At 48.9% G+C, this 20,095-nt stretch overlaps 1 protein-coding gene across 1 annotated transcript in view; it reads right to left on the bottom strand.

Annotated features, from left to right (window-relative positions):
- LOC119161883 (uncharacterized) overlaps positions 1–11,797 on the bottom strand; it is a 47,270-nt gene extending 35,473 nt beyond the window's left edge. The window contains exon 1 of the mRNA XM_037414388.2: positions 11,651–11,797. Within this exon, the coding sequence (XP_037270285.2) occupies positions 11,651–11,775 (125 nt within the window). The 5' untranslated portion in view covers positions 11,776–11,797. The remainder of the gene's footprint in view (positions 1–11,650) is intronic.
- Positions 11,798–20,095: the final 8,298 nt, after the last annotated feature.

The following is a 20,095-nucleotide window of genomic DNA, read 5'->3' as shown; positions in this document are numbered from 1 at the left end:
CACAAAAAAAAACGGCAAAGAAAAATTTACAAGAAAACGAAACAGAAAAGTAAACATAATATAACTGCTTGCGCGCACCGAAACCTTCGAGGAACCTGAGTTCCTTCTCGGACAGAGCCACGGAGGGCTTGCTAATACAAGGCACCTGTTCGCGTGCCATCTGCGCGGCCTCGACAATGACTCAGGTGCTTTCATCTCTGTGCTTGTACAGCATCGCTGTGTCCTTGAAGAGGGAAACAGAATTGCACTCAGTGCAGTGCTGAGCAAGAAAACCATCTTTCCCGTTTCTAACATTGTTAGCGTGTTCTCTCAGCCGATCGTTCAGACACTTTCCGGTCGTTCCGACATAACAAGCACCGCATGAAAGGGGGGTCCTATAGACAACTTCCCGGGAGCAGGCTGCGTACCTGTTTCTATGTTGAACTCTGCATTCCGTTGATAACTGCGTTTTCAGGGGGTTTGTAGATTTGGTGAGGCTGATGACGTATTGGATTTCGTGTCCTGTTCTCGGCACCGTTCAAATTAATCCCCTGTATATAAAATATACAGTGCCAAACCAATGAAAGTCGTTATTCCCTATTTCATTCTCTCCCTCCCCTCTCTCTTCTCCTCTCTCTCTGTTTTCTCCTATCTCTCTCTCTATTAATTATGAAGTCTTGGTTAGGATTACCTTTTATTAGGCCCGAGGAACCGGCAGCCGACAGCTACGATGAATGAGCCACGATGATGATGCTACGCGACAACGATGACGATGCATGAGCCACACATGATAATGATGATAATGTACCGGTGAAGAGGATGCGTATACTAAATGCCCACACCAATTCCCCCCCACGTGAAAGCGGCCAGCCTGGCCGCGGCAAGTCAAGGGGACAAAGAACATCGCATGAAGGGCTTCATACGAGAGACACGGACAACCTCTGTAGTTCGATAACGGCGACCTGCTGGGGCTACAAGTGGCGTCACGCGATGATTTACTGGTGAAGTTTCTTCAAGAACTGTGTACGGCCCGATAAACCGAGGCTGAAATATGTCACACAAGCTAGGTGTGCGAACAGGCGTCAAAGGGAGCACTTCGTCTCCAGGTTTGAAGGATACAGCACGATGCGATTGATCATAAACTAGCTTTCTGTCTTGCTGGCGGGCTTCAGTGTTTATACGAGCACGTTGGCGGCACTGTGCGAGTCGTGAAACGTATTCCTCTGAAGAGGATGGAGATGAATTCGCTTGGCAGGTAAAGAAAGAGACGTCCAGGAAAGAAGTAGGGCAGCGTCCATAAACTAGGTAAAATGGCGAGTAGCCGGTTGTCCGCTGAATGGCCGTATTGTAGGCGAAAGTGACGAATGGTAGAACAACGTCCCAGTTTTTGTGGTCTGGTTGAATATAGGCGGCGATCATGTCAGCAAGAGTGCGGTGGAATCGCTCAGTGAGGCCGTCAGTCTGGGGATGACAACTAGAGGCAGTCTTGTGAGTTGTGCCGGAGGCGTGAAGTTCGTTCACTAGTTGTGAAAGGAAGGCCCTTCCACGGTCACTGAGCAACACACGTGGAGCACCATGACGCAGTATAATGGCTCGGAGGATGAAATAGGCAATCTCAGAAGCTGAACCAGTAGTAACGGATGCCGTCTCGGCGTAGCGCGTCAAATGGTCAACGGCTGTTACAATCCACCGGTTCCCAGCAGCACTGACTGGGAGGGGGCCATAAAGATCGACGCCTACAACTTCGAATGGTGTGGCTGGGCACGGAAGAGGCTGTAGTGTACCGGCAGGAGCAGATGTTGGTAGTTTTCTACATTGGCAGGTAGTGCAGGACCCGACGTACCGAGCTACACTAGTGGTAATGCCTGGCCAATAAAACCGACTTCGAAGGCGATCGTAGGTTTTATGGTAACCAAGGTTACCAGCAGTCGGATGGTCATAAAGCGCCCTGAGGACTTCGGACCGAAGCGATCGGGGTAGAACGGGAACCCAGCGCTGACCGTCAGGATGGTAAATTTTGCGGTACAGCCCCGAGTTGTCCAGCTTAAATTGCGAGAGTTGGCGACGAAGCCTTGCATTAGGTGGACGGGAACTGCTAGTGAGGTAGCCTATAATACGTCGATAGTATGGGTCAGCCAACTGTCGAGAAGGAAAATCGTGGGGGTCGTCCGAAGGCAGCTGGTCCATAGAGGCGAGAGAGGAAACCGCCGTAGACGTGGACTCCGAGGGCGTGTTCTGCAAATTGATGGCGGAAACCCCGAGTGAAGTCGCTGGTAGTGGGCAGCGAGAAAGAGCATCGGCGTCACTATGCTTCCTGCCGCACTTGTACACGATCTCAAAATCATATTCTTGGAGGCGTAAAATTCAGCGTCCGAGGCGTCCCGACAAGTTCTTGGGTGTCGAAAGCCAACATAAAGCGTGGTGGTCGGTCACAATGGTGAAATGGCGGCCATGTAGATATAGACCAAATTTCTGTACTGACCAAACGATGGCGAGGCACTCCTGCTCGGTGATCGTGTAGTTCCTCTCGGCTGCGGAGAGGACGCGGCTGGCGTATGCAACGACTCGCTCTCGCGAAGAGTTGTCGCGTTGCAGGAGCACGGCTCCTAAACCGAGGCTGCAAGCGTCTGTGTTCAGGAAGGTCGGTGCATCATCGTGAAAATGAGCAAGTACAGGGTCGGTCGTGAGGGCACCCTTCAACCTGTCAAAAGCCGATTCACATTCCTGAGACCACTGAAAGGGCATACCGGAAGCAAGCAGCTTATGAAGTGGTGCGGCTATGGAGGCAAAGTTTTGTATGAATCGCCGAAAGTAAGAGGCGAGACCAAGGAAACTTCGCAAATCTTTCGGTTTGTCATGGCGAGGGAAGCGAAGCACTGCAGCAGTTTCATCAGGGTCTGGACGAATTCCGTCCTTGCTCACAACATGACCGAGTACCTTGATAGATCTGCTGGCGAAATGACACTTTTAGTGTTAATTTGAAGACCAGCGCCCGCAAGACAAGTCAGGACCTCGTCCAAGCGTTGCAGATGTTGAGGAAACGTCGATGAAAAGACAACAATGTCATCGAGGTAACATAGGCAAGTCCTCCATTTCAGGCCACGCAGCACGGTGTCAATCATGCGCTCAAAAGTTGCGGGCGCATTGCATAGACCGAATGGCATAACATTGAATTCGTATAGGCCGTCCGGGGTTACAAACGCAGTTTTTTCTTTATCATCTTCGTGCATGGGGATTTGCCAATAGCCGGAACGCAAGTCGAGGCTTGAAAAGTATTCAGCACCCTGTAAGGAATCTAGGGCGTCGGCGATGCGTGGCATGGGGTATACGTCCTTCCTAGTGATCTTACTGAGTGCTTGGTAATCGACACAAAATCGTACGGAACCGTCTTTTTTACGTACCAGAACGATGGGCGACGACCAAGGACTGGTTGAGGGTCGGATTATCTCCCGCTGGAGCATATCGTCTACGTTTTCTTCAATGATTTTTCGTTCGGCTAGAGAGACGCGGTACAGACGGCGGTCCACAATGGATGTTCCGTCGGTCTGAATACGATGTGCTGTAGCGCTTGTCTGGCCCAGGGTGAATGAATGAACGTCAAAGGAGTTTGCATGCTTTTCCAACAAATCAAGCAGCTGCTGCTTCTGTCAGTCATTCAAGTCTTTGTTGATGGCTGCTGTAAAGGCCCAGGAAGCAGCATGATCTCCAGGATGGACTTTAGAGGAGCCAGGGGTAAGAGGCACAACGCACACAGGCTGCAGATCGGCAACGCAGGCGACAGTAGTGCCCCGTGGCAGTAAAATTTTATCTTGTGTGGTGTTGGTAGCAGCGAGGACAGTTGATCCATTGTTGAAGCGAGCCACACCTGATGCGAGAGCTATGCCTTTATTAAGGCAACGCGGTGACGGAGTGACCAAAATGTCACCAGAGCCGACATCGTTGGACAAAACTGTAACTAATTGATGTTCGTTTGGTGGTAACTCGATGTCTACTGCAGCGATGAGTCGAAGTGGCCTGTAGGTTTCGTCGTTGAGCAAGTGGTCCGTGTCAGTAAGATGGACGACACGTTGTGCACAGCAAATAGCCGCAGAAGCAGAGGAAAGAAAGTCCCAGCCTAAAATGAGTTCATGGGAGCACGGGGATAGCACAGGAAATTCTATATGATGAAGAATTTCGTCGATTAGTACACGGGCAGTACAGAGAGCGGAAGGGCGAATCATTGTTCCCTGGGCTGTAACCAGTGTCGGTCCATCATAAGGCGTCGTGACTTTTCGAAGACGGGCACACAAATCAGCACGAATAACAGAAAACGCAGCCCCAGTGTCTACCAAAGCATCAACGTCCACTCCCTCAACTGTGACCGCAATCATATTGTAGGGGCGCGATGGAGGAATTGGAGTCATGTGTTGGAATGCAGTTTGTCCTCCAAAAACTGCATCGCTTAGTTTTCCGAACGCCGATCAGAAGTAAGGAAAGCAGGCTGAAGAGGAGAAGAAGAGCGACGGTATGGCGACGGTGAACGGCGTCGGGTTGATCGGTGACTACTGCGCAGTTCACCCGATGCTGGCGGAGATAGAGACCGATGCGGCGGTGACGAATCACGGCGGCCCTGGTACAAGGCTCCTGCGGTATAGTCCCGTTCGCGTATGTCATACCCTCGGCGCTCGTCTTGCTGGCGCTTGCGGCAAAAGCGTGCAATGTGACCACGATAGCCGCAATAATAGCAAGTAGGCCGAGTCGATCGATGAGAAGGATAGTAGCTTGCGCTAACTGCACCCGGAGAGAGAGCAGTCAGAGGGACAGGTGACGGCTCAGGCGGTGGTGATGAAAAGCTCGTGGGAAAGCTTGTGGGAGGTGCGGCAGCAACCGACGCGTACGTTCGTGGCGGGGACGTCGAGCTGACGGTGCCTGGTGGTGCGGCGGTGGTGTGCGGGAACGATGGTAGAGTACGAGAGACAATGGGCTGCAGGTTGGCCATGTGGGTCATAAACGTGAGCTCTTCTCTGATGACATCCCGCAATGACGTTGAAGAAGACCGAATGGGACACATTGAAGGTAGTGTGAATCCCATTGATTCTAATTCTTCACGTATAATCACCCTTATCGTGTCTCGCAGGTTTGGATCAGTCGTAATACGGGCCGCGTCACTGTCTTGTTGTAGGCGCATAGACTCAAGTTCTTCAAGGCGCTGACAGGTTGTCGCAACGTCAGCAACGGTAGCCGGATTCTGGATTGCAAGGGCATTGAATGCGACGGGTGCAATTCCCTTAAGAAGCTGGCGCACCTTGTCTGATTCTGTCATTGGTGTGTCAACCCGGCGGCATAGTGAAAGAACATCCTCGATGTAGGATGTATACGACTTCCCGATGTGCTGTTTCCAAGTGGCGAGAGCTTTCTTTGCGAGAGCCGAACGAACAGCCGGTGTGCCAAAGACATGGCGAAGCTGATCTTTGAAGGCTGACCAGTCGGGGATGTCGATGAAGTGGTTGAGGAACCACGTCTTCGCGACACCCGTGAGGTAGAATGGCACGTGAGCGAGTTTGTAGGTGTTATCCCACCGGTTAGCAGCGCCGACACGTTCGAAATCGTCCAGCCATTCCTCCACATCTTCCCCGCGCATACCAGCGAAGGGATGGGGCTCACGCTGGAGGCTGTTGATGACGTGAGAAGGCGCGACACGCGGTGGTTGAATGGGAACGGCTGCAGCACCGGCCTCATCTTGGTGCGACATATTTCCGGACACCTGGCCCAAGCGGCGACCTGAACGTAGCTCCAGGGGGTAGAGTGGTTGAGAGGATGGCGAGGGATCTAACAGCACGCTCCACCACGTATGAAGTCTTGGTTAGGATTACCTTTTATTAGGCCCGAGGAACCGGCAGCCGACAGCTACGATGAATGAGCCACGATGATGATGCTACGCGACAACGATGACGATGCATGAGCCACACATGATAATGATGATAATGTACCGGTGAAGAGGATGCGTATACTAAATGCCCACAATATATATATATCATCATCATCATCATCATCAGCCTGACTACGTCCACTGCAGGACAAAGGCCTCTCCCATGTTCCGCCAGTTAACCCGGTCCTGTGCTTGCTGCTGCCAATTTATACCCGCAAACTTCTTAATCTCATCTGCCCACCTAACTTTCTGTCTCCCCCTAACCCGCTTCCCTTCTTTCTCTGGGAATCCAGTTAGTTACCCTTGATGACCATCGGTTATCTTGTCTACGCACTACATGCCCGGCCCATGTCAATTTCATCTTCTTTATTTCAACTATGATATCCTTAACCCCCGTTTATCCCCTAATCCACTCTGCTCTCTTCTTGTCTCTTAAGGTTACACCTACCATTTTTCTTTCCATTGCTCGCTGCGTCGTCCTCAATTTAAGCTGAACCCTCTTTGTAAGTCTCCAGGTTTCTGCTCCGTAGCTAAGTACCGGCAAGATACAGCTGTTATATACCCACCTCTTGAGGGATAGTGGCAATCTACCTGTCATAATTTGAGAGTGCTTGCCGAATGTGCTCCACCCCATTCTTATTCTTCTAGTTATTTCAATCTCGTGGTTCGGCTCTGCGGTTATTACCTGCCCTAAGTAGACATAGTCTTTTACAACATCAAGTGCACTATTACCTATCTCGAAGCGCTGCTCCTTTCCGAGGTTGTTGTACATTACTTTCGTTTTCTGCAGATTAATTTTAAGACCCACCTTTCTGCTCTCCTTGTCTAACTCCGTAATCATGAGTTGCAATTCGTCCCCTGAGTTACTCAGCAATGCAATGTCATCGGTGAAGCGCAGGTTACTAAGGTACTCTCCATTAACTCTTATCCCTAACTGTCCCCATTCTAGGCTTCTGAAAACCTCCTGTAAGCACGCGGTAAATAGCATTGGGGAGATTGTGTCCCCCTGCCTTACACCCTTCTTTATTGGTATTCTGTTGCTTTCTTTATGAAGCACTATGGTAGCAGTTGATCCCCTGTAGATTTCTTCCAGAATGTTTATATATACTTCATCTACGCCCCGATTCCGCAGTGTCTGCATGATGGCTGATATTTCTACTAAATCAAACGCCTTCTCGTAATCTATGAAGGCTGTGCATAGTGGTTGGTTATACTTTGAGCATTTCTCTATTACCTGACTGATAGTATGAATGTGGTCAATTGTTGAGTAGCCGGTTCGAAATCCTGCTTGTTCCTTTGGTTGATTGAATTCTAATGTTTTCTTTACTCTGTTAGCAATTACGTTTGTAAGTAGCTTGTATACTACAGAGAGCAAGCTGATCGACCTGTAATTCTTCTAAATATATATATATATATATATATATATATATATATATATATATATATATATATATACAGAATGCCCCAGCTATCTTTAGCCAGAGTTTAAAGATATGCAACACACGCAATCACGTCGCGATCAAATGCGCGTCGGTGACTGTTGCCTGCAGATAGTGAGACTATTTTTTGGGTGTGAAATATTTAGTTGAATCTATTTAAATAACTAACTTTTCAAGAACAAATATCGGTAAAACATTTTAATGAGAAAGTTGCAGATCTGTTTGCAAAACGTCTGATACGACAGTTTGGACTTTATTATTGTTATATTATTATAGTGTTTTTCTGCTAACTACAAATTCCCCCGAATTACAAAAAAAAAATACGACGTGACAAATCCACTGGCATGCCTCCACGTGGCATGATTCTGGTGCTTCCTGACGTTCTCTGAATAGAATAAGCAGAAATTGATTGACTGATTCTTGATTCATTGATGGAACTGAGTGACTGGCAGGTGACCTTGCGCTATACTTATGACAGAGCAAGAATGTTAATGTAAACATTGGCTTCACGAACAGCACACGTCAACACATCATGCACTCAAGTCATTCCATAACTATGCATGTTGCCTTTTCATCAAAGTTTGCTCAACAACCGCAGTAGTTGTATGAGGTTTTGATGCGTCTTGCAGGCACAGGTCTTCGAATTAACACCAAGAAGTGCATTTCGCCAGCAATTCCAATAATGTACTAGGTCACGTCGTGACCAAAGATGGGATTCGCCCTGACCCTAACAAAACTACCGCTGTACTTTGGCTCCCTCATCCTGAAAATCCAAAAGACTTGCGAAGTTTCCTTGGTCTCGCCCCTTACTTTCGGCGATTTATACGAAACTTTGCCCCCATACCAGCACCACTCCACAAGCTACTTGCTTCCGGTATGCCGTTTGAGTGGTCTCAAAAATGTGAATCGGCTTTTGACATGTTGAAGAATGCCCTCACGACCGACTCTATGCTTGTCCATTTTGACGAAGACGAGCCCACACTTCTACACACAGATGCCAGCGGCTGCGGTTTAGGCGCCGTTATTCTACAACGTGACAACGCCTCGCGAGAGCGTGTCGTTGCATACGCCAGCCGCGTACTCTTCCCAGCCGAGAGGAACTACACGATCACCGAACAAGAGTGCTTGGCCGTCATTTGGTCAGTGCAGAAGTTTCTTCCCTATCTTCATGGCCACCATTCTACAATTGTAACCGACCACCACGCGCTATGCTGGCTTTCCACACTCAAGACCTTGTCTGGACGCCTCGGCCGATGGATTCTACGCCTTCAAAAGTACAGCTTTGACATCATCTACAAGAGTGGCAAAAACATCGCGACGCCGACACTCTTTCTCGCTGCCCACTACCTACTACCTCAGTAGGTGTTTCCACAACCACTGTGCAGGACAAACACTCAGGCTCCACTTCTACATCGGTTAGCTCCCTGGCCGCTATAGACCCGCTTCCTTTGGACAATGAACAAGAGCTTCCCTCTCGCCAGCTGGCTGACCCGTACTGTCAGCGTATTATATAGGCTACCTCGCTGGCGATTCCCGTCCCCCTAACGCGAGGCTCCGTTGCCAACTCTCGCTGTTTAAGCTGGACAACTCGGCGGTTCTGTACCGCCAAATTTACCATCCTGACGGGCAGCGCTGGGTTGCCATTCTACTTCGTTCTCTTCGCTGCGACGTCCTCAAAGCGTTTGTGATGATCCGACTGCTGGTTACTTTGGTAATCATAAAGCCTTCGACTACACTCGAAATCGTTTTCATTGGCCTGGAATTTCTACAAGCGTTGCCGTGTACGTCGGCTCCTGTACTGTCTGCTAATGTAGAAAATCCAAACATCACCTACCGCCGGCGCACTGGAGCCTGTTCCGTGCCCAGCTACACTCTTTGATGTTGTAGGTGTCGACTTTTATGGCCCCCTCCTAGTCAGTGCCGCCGGCAACCAATGCATAGCGACAGCCATTGATCATTTAACGCGCTACACGAGACAGCATCCGTGACTACTGCCTCAGCCTTTGAAATTGCTGCGTTTTTATTCTCCAAGCTATTATACTGCGCCATGGTGCTCCACATGTTCTGATCATTCACCATGGGAAAGTCTTTCTCTCTCAACTAGTCAACGAACTTCTTCAAGTCTCAAAACGTCAACTTCTCGAAACGTCAAGTTGTCACTCCCACTCCAACGGGCTAACCGAGTGATTCCACTGCACTCTTGCCGACATGATTACCGCTTATATTTAACCAGATCACAAAAACTGGGACGCAATTCTGCCATTCGTCACTTTCACTTATAACACGGCCATTCAGCGGACAACAGGCTACTCACCGTTTTACCTGGTTTACGGCAGTTCCCTTACTTTCTTTCTCGATGTTTCTTTACCGCCAACGTAAACCCATCTGCATCCGGGTGCACGTTAAAGAACCCGAGGTGGTCGAAATTTCCGGAGCCCTCCACTACGGCGTCTCTCATAATCATATGGTGGTTTTGGGACGTTAAACCCCACATATCGATCAATCAATCAAATCCATCTGCATCCGCTTCTGATCAATACATTTCACAACTCGCCCAGAGCCGCCAACATGCTCGCATGAATACCGAAGCCATGCAGAAAGAGAGAAAGACTGTTTATGATGACTCGCATCGTGCTGTATCCTTCCGCTCTCATGACCAGGTATTGCTGTTGACATCTGTTCACACACCTGGCATGTGTGACAAGTTTCAGCCACGGTTCATCGGGCCATACACCATTCTGGAGGAGACTTCGCCAGTGAATTTTCGCGTCATGCCTCTTGTAGCTCCAACCAACCACCGTTTTCAAAGTACCGAAATTGTCCACGTCTCCTGCATGAAGCCCTACATGCGATGCTCCTCATACCCTTGATCTGCGGCGGCCAGGCTGGCCGCTTTCACATCGGCGGAATTAGTGTGAGCATTTATTATACTTATCTTATTCATTTGTACATTATGATTGTCGTCACGTGTTGATCATGCATGCTCATCGTTCTTGTGTATGAACATTATCATTCTTGGTTGATCGTAGCTTTAGGCTGCTGGGTCCTCGGGCCTAATAGATGGACATCCAAACCAAGCTTTTACTGAATAGGTATCTCGATGTGAGCTTTAAGTTTCTTTTTTTTTATCTCAACCTTAGAAGTACCTGATATTACATATTTGTTAAAAAGTTCAATGCAACGTAAACGTAACGACACGTTCCAATTTTTGAAATGTAACTGTAACGAGTTTATTTTGCATTTGAGGAACTTGTAACAGGTACTCCTTCCAAATTAGGGAAGAAACGAGAAACGCGTACAACACTGCTTCCTGCTTCTGTTGCAGGAGCGTCGCCAGGGGGTGGCACACCGGGCAAGTGACCCCCTCCCCCGCCCTCCTACCGAATTTTTTTCCGCCATGGCATACATAGCGAAAAATAACTATTTAAAGTTGGTGCGGTGGTACCCCTAGAAATCAAGGAGGTGCACTCCTCACCCCCCACTACCCCGAAATAAATTTCTGGGTACGCCCCTGCTCCGTTACTGTAATCAAAGAATCTGCCACCTTCAAAATTGAAGTTATTAATGTTTCGTTCTCTGACCACTCCTCTCTGTAATGCTCTCGGGGCCCGAGAGAATAACAATAAGTTAATAAAAATTGTAAATAAATAAATAATAAACAATACTGCCACACTCCCTGCTTTCGTTTTAACCCGCATGTCGCGGGATCAAATCACAGCTGCGGCGGCCACGTTTTCGGTGAAGCCGCAAATGCTGGAGGCCCATATGCTTAAATTTAGAGAGAGAGAAAAAGAGAGAGAGAGAAAGGAAGGCCGGGAGCTTAAATGCTTAAATTTAGGTGTACGTTGAAAACTCCAAGTGGTCGAAGTTTCTGGGGCCCTCCACAACGACGTCTTTTATAATCATATTGTGGTTTTGAGACACGAAACCCCAATTTTAATTATCAATAATTATCTCGTTTTATGTTACTGGACACTTGCACGCGTCCTTGCTGCCTTGCACCACCCTAAAATGTTTGAGAACATTTTTTCAGCCTATTTAGGGCTTGAGCCCGCAAACGAAGACAGCACAGTTTATTTTCGGAGAAATCAACGAAGCCAACAGGAGATAAGGCTGTGATGTCCAATGCTGCATGTATGCCTATTTACGTTGTCAAGAATTTGTTTTATCGACAGCCGACGCTCTGTGGCTAGTATCAGTGTAACAGCGCGCGCGAATTGCTTGCTGTAGATTGAATTTCCTCCCCCCCCCCCTTCCCAGCCTACACCAGTGAATTCCATTTGGTTCCAACTTGAGGCTCAAATCACCTATATTGTCTACTCACGGCTTGGTGGCTCTCTTAGAGGACCGGAGTATGCTCCTGGTGCTGGTGGACGAGTCGGACTTTTTCAGTGCGGGACGCGTAGGGGACGACTGGTCTTTGGACATCTCTGTCGAGTGGCTCGCCATGCCCCCTACCAGAACTACAGGCCTCGTCTTCTTCACGCGCCTTTCGCACTGATGATGGCTGCTTGATTCGTTCTAGGTGGTATTTGAGGCTCGACCCACTATGTACGAAACCGTGGAAGAGAGTTCACTAATTTTTTTTCAGATTACATGACTGACTTTCGTAATTGCGCGATCTATGTGCGAATAGAAATTTTAGAACATCGATTCGACACGTGCCGTTCTTACAAGTAAAAAAAATTCAGAAGCTACATCCCATCCGAAAAAGGGGGCATGTAAAGCTTGGAGTGCGCGAGCTTGAAGTACTAATTCGTCTTCTTTGCTACCACGCAAACCTCTCTCCATAGGCGGAGAGTACGGAGAGGCTGGGTGGTTCAAACCCCCTCCAGGATGCGGCACGCGCGCCCCTGCGCTGGCCTGGGCAATTTTCAAAAAAATTGGCTTAGGCACTTATTCATTGCCAACGAACTGTCCGTTATTGTAGCTACTTCACGGGGGACTGTTTATGCCCGGTCGTTTTCCTTTCAGGCTTCTCAAATTCGGAATCTGGGCCACTGACAACAAGTAAAGAGTCTGGCGGCGTGGTCGCATTGGAAATGGATTGACTGGTTTGTATGTGGGGTCTAACGTCCCAAAATCGCCATATGATTACGGAAGACGACATAGTGAAGAGCTCCGGAAATTTCGTCCACCTGCGGCTCTTTAACGAGCACCCAAATCCGAGCACACAGGCCTACAGCATTTTCGTCTCCACAAAAAATCGCATTGAGAACGAAGTCACAGGATGCCGAAAATTGCGACATTTTTACGGCTCTTGTGCAAAATAAGTGCGGGATATACGCATAAAGAAAATGACTTTTTTATGTAACAGACAATTTTTTGTCGGAGCTCTCGAGAAATATATATATATATATATATATATATATATATATATATATATATATATATATATATATATATATATATATATATATATATATATATATATGTGTGTGTGTGTGTGTGTGTGTGTGTGTGAGAGAGAGAGAGAGAGACGCTAGATGCGGAAGACGTGGCCTGGCGCATACGCCATGTTTATTCCATTCAGACTTCTTCCTTTTCGGCCTCTACCAACCATCGCTTTATGCGTCGCACGATTCCCCCTGTCCCCGAAAGAAGTCACGTCAGACGAACAAAAACGAAAACTGAACATAAACGGCTTAGACGTGAACACTTTCAAAAAGAGAAAATCATTCCATGCCCAAGGAAAGTTCCGTAAACACACTAGATTCACAGGAGAGTGCAGGAGTCAGGTAAGTGCAGGAGTTCTGGTGGGTGAGGATGACTGTTGCGTACTGGCCAACAGAAGTACGGCTTGAAGGCAGGAAATGGTGATGACACAGCAATTCTTGCGAGAAATAAACAAGGTTGGAATGCCTTGGTACACTTTGGCTCGAGTTTCGCTCACGTGGTGTTCTTTGTCGTGAATGGTACGCACGGGTCACTGCCACTTTGCGTAATCGTTGGCTGCTTCTTTCCACACCCTGCTTCTTTCTGAAAGACAGGGTTTTACGCCGTTTGTGTTTTTTGTCTCCTGTTGTTTCAATCGCTTTGATCGTAGGCTCCGTCTTGATCTCTGCTGGGAAAAACTTCTGTGATGTTTCTTTTCGGGAAAATGTCTTGAATCTGATGTGTTCTTTCTCTCGAGGGAGACATCTTGATTTGTCGACGCTTCACTTGAGTCTCTTGCAAATTGTTTTCCCTGAGCTGCGAGCGGTCTTTCGATGACTGTGGTTGTCCATGTCGAATAGCATGTCGCCGGACCTGGTTCATTTTCTTGTGCTGTTCTTGCTGGTGTTGCGAAAAATACTGAGGTGGCAGCCCTTCTGGAAAAATGCAATGTTTTTCTTGGCAACTTGACGTAGTGCTCACTTGGTAGCTGTTGCAATGCTTTTTGTGCAGTGAAGTTGGCAGAACAGACTTGACTGAAGGAATATCACTGGCACCTGCGACGCCGTTCATTACGGAGGCTTCTGGCACCCGGCACCCTGTGAGAGTTGGTGCTTCTGAGCCTTCTGTGTTTGGATTTTCAGGCGCACTGGACGGTGACAACGCAACAGGCGTGGTTTGGTCAGATTTCAGTTCTGAATGCCCGTCTTTCCGTGCAACTAACGAGCTGAGCTCTTCTGACGAATGAGTCTGGATAGAAGCCGCAGGGCATCGCTGAGTATCCTCCGAGTTCCGCAGCTCTATCGCGACTGTAGTAGGCGTGCGAGGCGTGAGGCGTACGTTATGAGTGACGAAAGAGCCATGCGATGGAAAACCAGGAGGTGGGCCAAGTGTGCGAGATGGAAAGTAAGCGGATCTAATGTGTGAAGACTGATTTTCACTCTTCTAATGTGTGAAGACTGATTTTCACTCTTCTAGTCGTCATGGCGTTGTTCGGTATTTTTCCCATGCATCAGCTGGTCTACCATGAACAAGGCGTCCTTGTGACACGAATAGCGACCGTTAGGAGTCTCTGAAGAGCTGCGTCGTAAAAAGCCAGGCGGTGGACATTGTAACGAGATTAATCATGCAGGGCACCAGTAGGGTGAGCGACGTCTCGTGTCATATGTTGGGGCGACAACTTAGGAAATGCCGACTTTCGTGCAGAAGGGAGGTGCGCTGTATGGTTGAGTTTTTCCCGAAATACGCATGGTCGCCAGTCAGTGAGCTGATGTGCCACTTTGTCTTGTGGCAGTTGTCGCCTGGGCTTTCGAATGCTTGAAGACTGATTAGAAAAATGACGATAGAGTGCGATTGCCGGCGGATGGTTGATTATACGCGAGTCTTCGTCGTAATCGTCATTGTATTCTTTAAATCGGATGGTCATTTCTTCTCTAATCTTTTTTCATGACTCGCCATTTTAAAATATGTGGGTGAGGTAAAATTAAAATGCCTCACCGGAGGTATAGTCAATGAAGTTGGTGATCATCTCCCGTTCCGACCATGATGCAGCGGCGGCGTGGATCTCGAATAGGTTGAACCAGTCTTGTACGGGTCCGTCGTCCGATGATCCGGTGTACTTGGGGATGTCACGGTCAGCTGATGGTTGTGACATGATGCTGGTTGATGCTGTTGGGACTCCGGGTCCTGCCGGTCTCGTTTTCGGTAGCTGGCCCCGTCGCAGGATCCATCGTCCAACAATTCAGCGAGAAAGAAGCGCCCGAACAAACGACAGAGATTTATTTACATGTGGAGAAGTGATCAACTGATCCAAAGAGAGAAGAGAGAGAGATACAAAACGTCTTCGGCATTTTATAGCGCCGCGTTGCCGACACTGGGCGCACTGTCCGCATCGTCAGCCAATACGGTGTCCCCGGCACCTCGGCCACGAGGGAGGGGGAAACACCTCTCACAACACATGGAGTGGCACAACCTAACACGATGTTCATATATGGTCAAGGCGCCCTAAAAATGCCCAAACATGGTCACGAACGCACAGCAGATTCCGGAGTTCTCCCGGCGAGAGGAGGAGCCTGAATGGGGAGGTGGGGGTGGACGACACAGTCGGTCAAGAACCGGTTCTCCCCCAAACTCCTCTTGTTTGGTTCCTTAGGGCCGGTCGTAACAGTCTCTCGCGCGGGGGGGGGTAAAGATCTCGATGGGCTGAGGTTTGCAGCCACTGTCCGGAGAGATCAGCGCCGGCAGTCGGTTTGGTGACGACCGTCTTTGATGAAGTAGAGGGCACCACCTGCTTCATTGTGGGCTCAACAGACATCACATACGCACATGAAAACACAACTACTCAGCCGGTGAGCGCCGGACAATTCCGCCAAACTCCACCAGGCAATTTTCCCCTTTAACTGATATTAAATGAAATACACAATTTATTCAAAATGTCACTCATACGTTAAGGTGACACAAAACAACAACACTGGAAGCATACCGAACCCGAAACCCTGGATAGCCGTGTCTTCAACGTTTTCAAACAAGTACACCTAAAAGAGTAAAAAAAACAATCACTAGCCCTTGTCTAGGTCAGGAAAAAAAATGCCAGAGTTCTCGAGACATCCTCTCGCGTCAGGGGCATCGACTTAAGCCATCAGCGTTGCCATGGAGTACACCCTTTTTGTAGCGTATTTCAAACGTATATTGTTGCAAAACGAGGCTCCAACGCAGCAGGCGGCCGTTCTTAGAAGACATGGTCTGTAGCCAGGTGAGAGGACAATGGTCCACTTCCACAATGAACTTGCTTCCGGCAATATAACAAGCCAGTTTCTGGACTGCCCAAACCAAGCACGCACATTCCTTTTCGCTAGCGCTGTAAACCTGCTCGCGAAGGGTGAGTTTCCGGCTAACATAGAGGACGGGATGCTCTTCATCCCCCTCATCCCTTTGACTAAGAACTGCCCCCATGCCTCTATCGCTAGCGTCGCATTGGACTATGAAAGGCCTCGAGTAGTCCGGTGAACTAAGCAAAGGTTGGCTCGACAAGGCCGCTTTCAAAACGCGGAAAGCCTTTTCTTTCTCCTCATTCCAGTCGACCATTATGGCTCGGTCTTGCGCAACGCGTCAGTAAGAGTGCTGGCAATGTCGGAATATCTAGGGATGTACTTACGATAGTAACCAGCTATTCCAAGAAAAGCCCGAATATCGGTTTTCGTTCGGGGCTGGGGAAAGTCTCGGATAGCTGCCACTTTCATTTCAAAGGAACGGCGATGCCCTCGACCGATAACATGCCCGAGATAGAGTACCTCTGCTTGTGCTAGCTGACACTTGGGCGCCTTTACCGTAAAACCTGCTTCGCGTAGGCGTGTCAGTACTGCTCTCAAATGCGCCAAGTGTTCTGGCCAGGACGAGGAAAACACGGCGACGTCGTCCAAGTAAGGCAATGCGAAGTCCTCTTGACCCCGCAAAACCTTATCCATTAAGTTTGAAAAACAGTAAGACGCGTTCTTTAGGCCGAAACTCAACACTTTAGGGCGAAATGTCCCCAATGGTGAAATAAATGCAGCATACCGGCTCGCCCTCTCGGTGAGCGGCACCTGCCAGTAACCTCTCACTAGGTCTAGCGCTGAGATAAATTCCGCGCTGCTTACCCTCTCGACGCGTTCCTCAATGTGGGGAATTGGGTATGTCTGATCCTTGGTGATGAGGTTTAACTTACGATAGTCAATGCAAGGACGCGGATCTTTGCCGGGTACCTCCACAAGAATTAACGGGGAAGTGTAATCACTTTCACACGGCTCAATCACGCCCAATTCCAGCATCCTGTTAACCTCTGCTTTTATTAGCTCAAGCCGGCGAGGTGACACCCGATACGTCTTAGATCTTACCGGTTCCGACGAGGTAAGCTCTATGTCATGAGTGAAAACGGATGTCCGGCCTGGCTCGCTTACAAATCTGTCCTGAAACTTGGTCAAAAGACCACGCAATTCCTGCTTCTGCTTCATTGCCAGCTGTGACTTCGATACTAAATCCTCAACTCTTTTCTCGATCGGGACTTCGTCCGATTCGGGAGCTAATTCAGGAATTTCTGCCGGAACCTCTTCCGGAACATTTAAAGTCATGTTCACGATGGCTTCCTTCTCTTTATAGGGTTGGAGTAAGTTGCTATGATACACCTGGTGTACCTTGCGACTTCCTGGTAATTTTATCACATAGTTGGTGTCAGACAATTTTCGAGTAATCTCGGCCGGGCCGACTCATTGCATGCACTTCAAGCTTATTCTTTTGGGAGGGCCTCAACAACATGACCCTCTCTCCTACAGCAAAGTGTCGCGCTTTAGCTGTCCGATCGTAGTAAAGCTTAGCCTTCTGCTGTGCTTTGGTCATCGCCCTCTCGGTCAGTTCTTGGGCTTTTGTTAGACGATCCAATAAGGTGAGGACATATTCCACTACTACAGGATCATCACCCTGACCTTCCCACGACTCTCTCAGCATACGAAGAGGAGACCGCAGTCTGCGGCCGTAAACAAGTTCCGCTGGCGTAAACCCTGTTGTCTCATGTGGTGCAGTTCTTAGTGCAAACATCGTTGCAGGTAAGCACATTTCCCAGTCAGTTTTTCGTTCAAAACATAAGGCTCTTAACACTCGCTTCATCACGGAGTGAAGCTTTTCTATCGAGTTCGATTGCGGATGGTAGACTGAACTATGCAATAATTTCACGCCACACCGCTCTAGAAAGGTTGTCGTTAAGGCACTCGTGAAAATGGTGCCCTGGTCTGATTGTATCTCGGCAGGAAAGCCTACCCGGGCAAACACGGACAAAAGTGCATTCACTACTTCGACGGAACTTAGCTCTTTTAGCGGGACCGCCTCTGGAAATTTAGTAGCTGGGCAGATTAAGGTCAGGATGTGACGGTAGCCTGAAGTTGTCTTGGGCAGAGGACCTACTGTGTCAATTACCAACCGACGAAAGGGCTCCGTGATTACGGGTACCAGCTTCATTGGAAATTTCGCCATATCTCCCGGCTTACCCACTCGCTGACACACATCGCAAGATTTTACAAACCTCTCTACATCTTTAAAGCATCCAGGCCAGTAGTATTCCTGTAAAAGACGATTTTTCGTCTTCTTTACGCCTAAGTGGCCTGACCATGATCCTCCATGCACCAAACTAAGCAAATCCTGACGATACGCCTGAGGTACGACTACCTGGTCAAACTCTACTCCTCGCCTATCTAGATATTTTCGATAGAGTATGCCGCTCCTCTCTTGGAATCTCACATTTCGTTTGGCGATTCCCTCTTTCGAGCTGTACTGGAATCGCTTAAGCGTTGGGTCCCCCTTTTGTTCGGTTATTAATGAAGCGGGGCTCACCTGCAGCAGCCGACTGAAATTATCCGAAGTTGGCATGACACACAACTCTTTTGTATTTCCTAGTACCTGGAATGTGTCACCCTCTGCGCTATCCTCTGTACTACCAGGAATCGGCTTGGGAGCAACGGCATTTTCTATTTGCTTGGTCAACGAGGCGTAATTGACCCCTTCCAATTCGGGAGGAGCTTCATCGTCACCTTTAGGAATGGTTGCCTCCGCGACTACGGCTTCTGCAGCCTGTTCTCGCACAAGTTGATTTGTTACCGTGGTGTCCAACTCGCAACCAGGCCCGTTGTCGATTTGAGGCTTGTTCCCCGCAGGGGCGCCTGCGCAAGTAGGCGTTTGGTGTGTAGCGACACCACAGACCCGAGCTAACGGGGGAGTTTCGGCTCCCTCCCACGCCTAGCCGTGCGTGGCTTTGTCGTGTCCGGGGAAAAGGGGATCCTGGGGGTTGAGCCAATGCTGGGTGATTGGACCTTTAAGGCCCCCCGACAGAGGCAACACACCCCTTTGGCCCCGGCTTCACGTAGACAGCACCCCTGGGCTTACCCACCCAGGGGAAATCGGCAGTCGCCTTTTCCTATCTCTCTCTCCCAACATCTTCGTCTTTATCTCTCACTTTTTATCTATCCTGTCTTCTAGTCTCTTCCGTTTACTTCCAAACTTCCTGGCGGCTAGGGTTAACCTTGTGTAGTTACCCAACCTTGGGTAGTTATATCTGGTTATAGCGGCGATGTATGACTGGCGCCTTCAAGTGTTCTACCTTGTAGCGTCCCCTTGTTGGGCTCGGTGGTGGGTGGTCACCATCGCCGCCGAACATGAAATGCACCACATAGCAAAATCTTTCCCCCCTCTCAATGATCGGTCCCTGAAAAGGAACCGCACCGATGAAATCTCCAAACGAACCGGAAGTGATTGTGACCACTTCCCACGATTTCTAGTCATACACTCTCTGGCAGATAACGTCTCTGTTGCAGGACTGTCGGTTTTCCTGATAGCTAAAACCCTTGCTAACCTAATAGGCAAAAAGTATGACGCAAAGAAACTGTCATCTGGTGATCTTCTTGTTGAAGTAAGCCAGAAACAGCATGCAAACACTCTCCTTAAACAGAAGCAGTTCGCCCACCTGGACGTGTCTATCACCCCCCCCCCCCCCCGCAGTCTTAACACTGTTCAAGGCGTCATTTCACAACGTGATCTGATGCGAGAAACTGAAGCTGACCTCCTTGAAGGCTTTCGAGAGCAAGGCGTAGTCGCCATCCGGCGGATAACCATCAGGCGAAACAATGAAGAAGTGGTGACGCCTCATATAGTATTAACATTCAACCGCTCCATCCTGCCAGAATCCGTGAAAGCTGCATTCCTTCACTGCAAAGTCCGCCCCTACATACCCAATCCTAGAAGGTGCTACAAATGCCAGAAATATGGACATGGGTCGAACACCTGTCGCGGAAAACAAACATGTGCAAAATGTGGTGATCATGAGCACCCTACCGAGAGCTGTACTTCCACGCAAACAGAGTGCCCTAACTGTCAC

Source organism: Rhipicephalus microplus, chromosome X, assembly GCF_043290135.1.
Source record: "Rhipicephalus microplus isolate Deutch F79 chromosome X, USDA_Rmic, whole genome shotgun sequence".
Lineage (NCBI taxonomy): Eukaryota > Metazoa > Arthropoda > Arachnida > Ixodida > Ixodidae > Rhipicephalus > Rhipicephalus microplus.
Note: the sequence above shows the minus strand (reverse complement) of the source record. Positions and strands in the feature narration are given on the sequence as shown.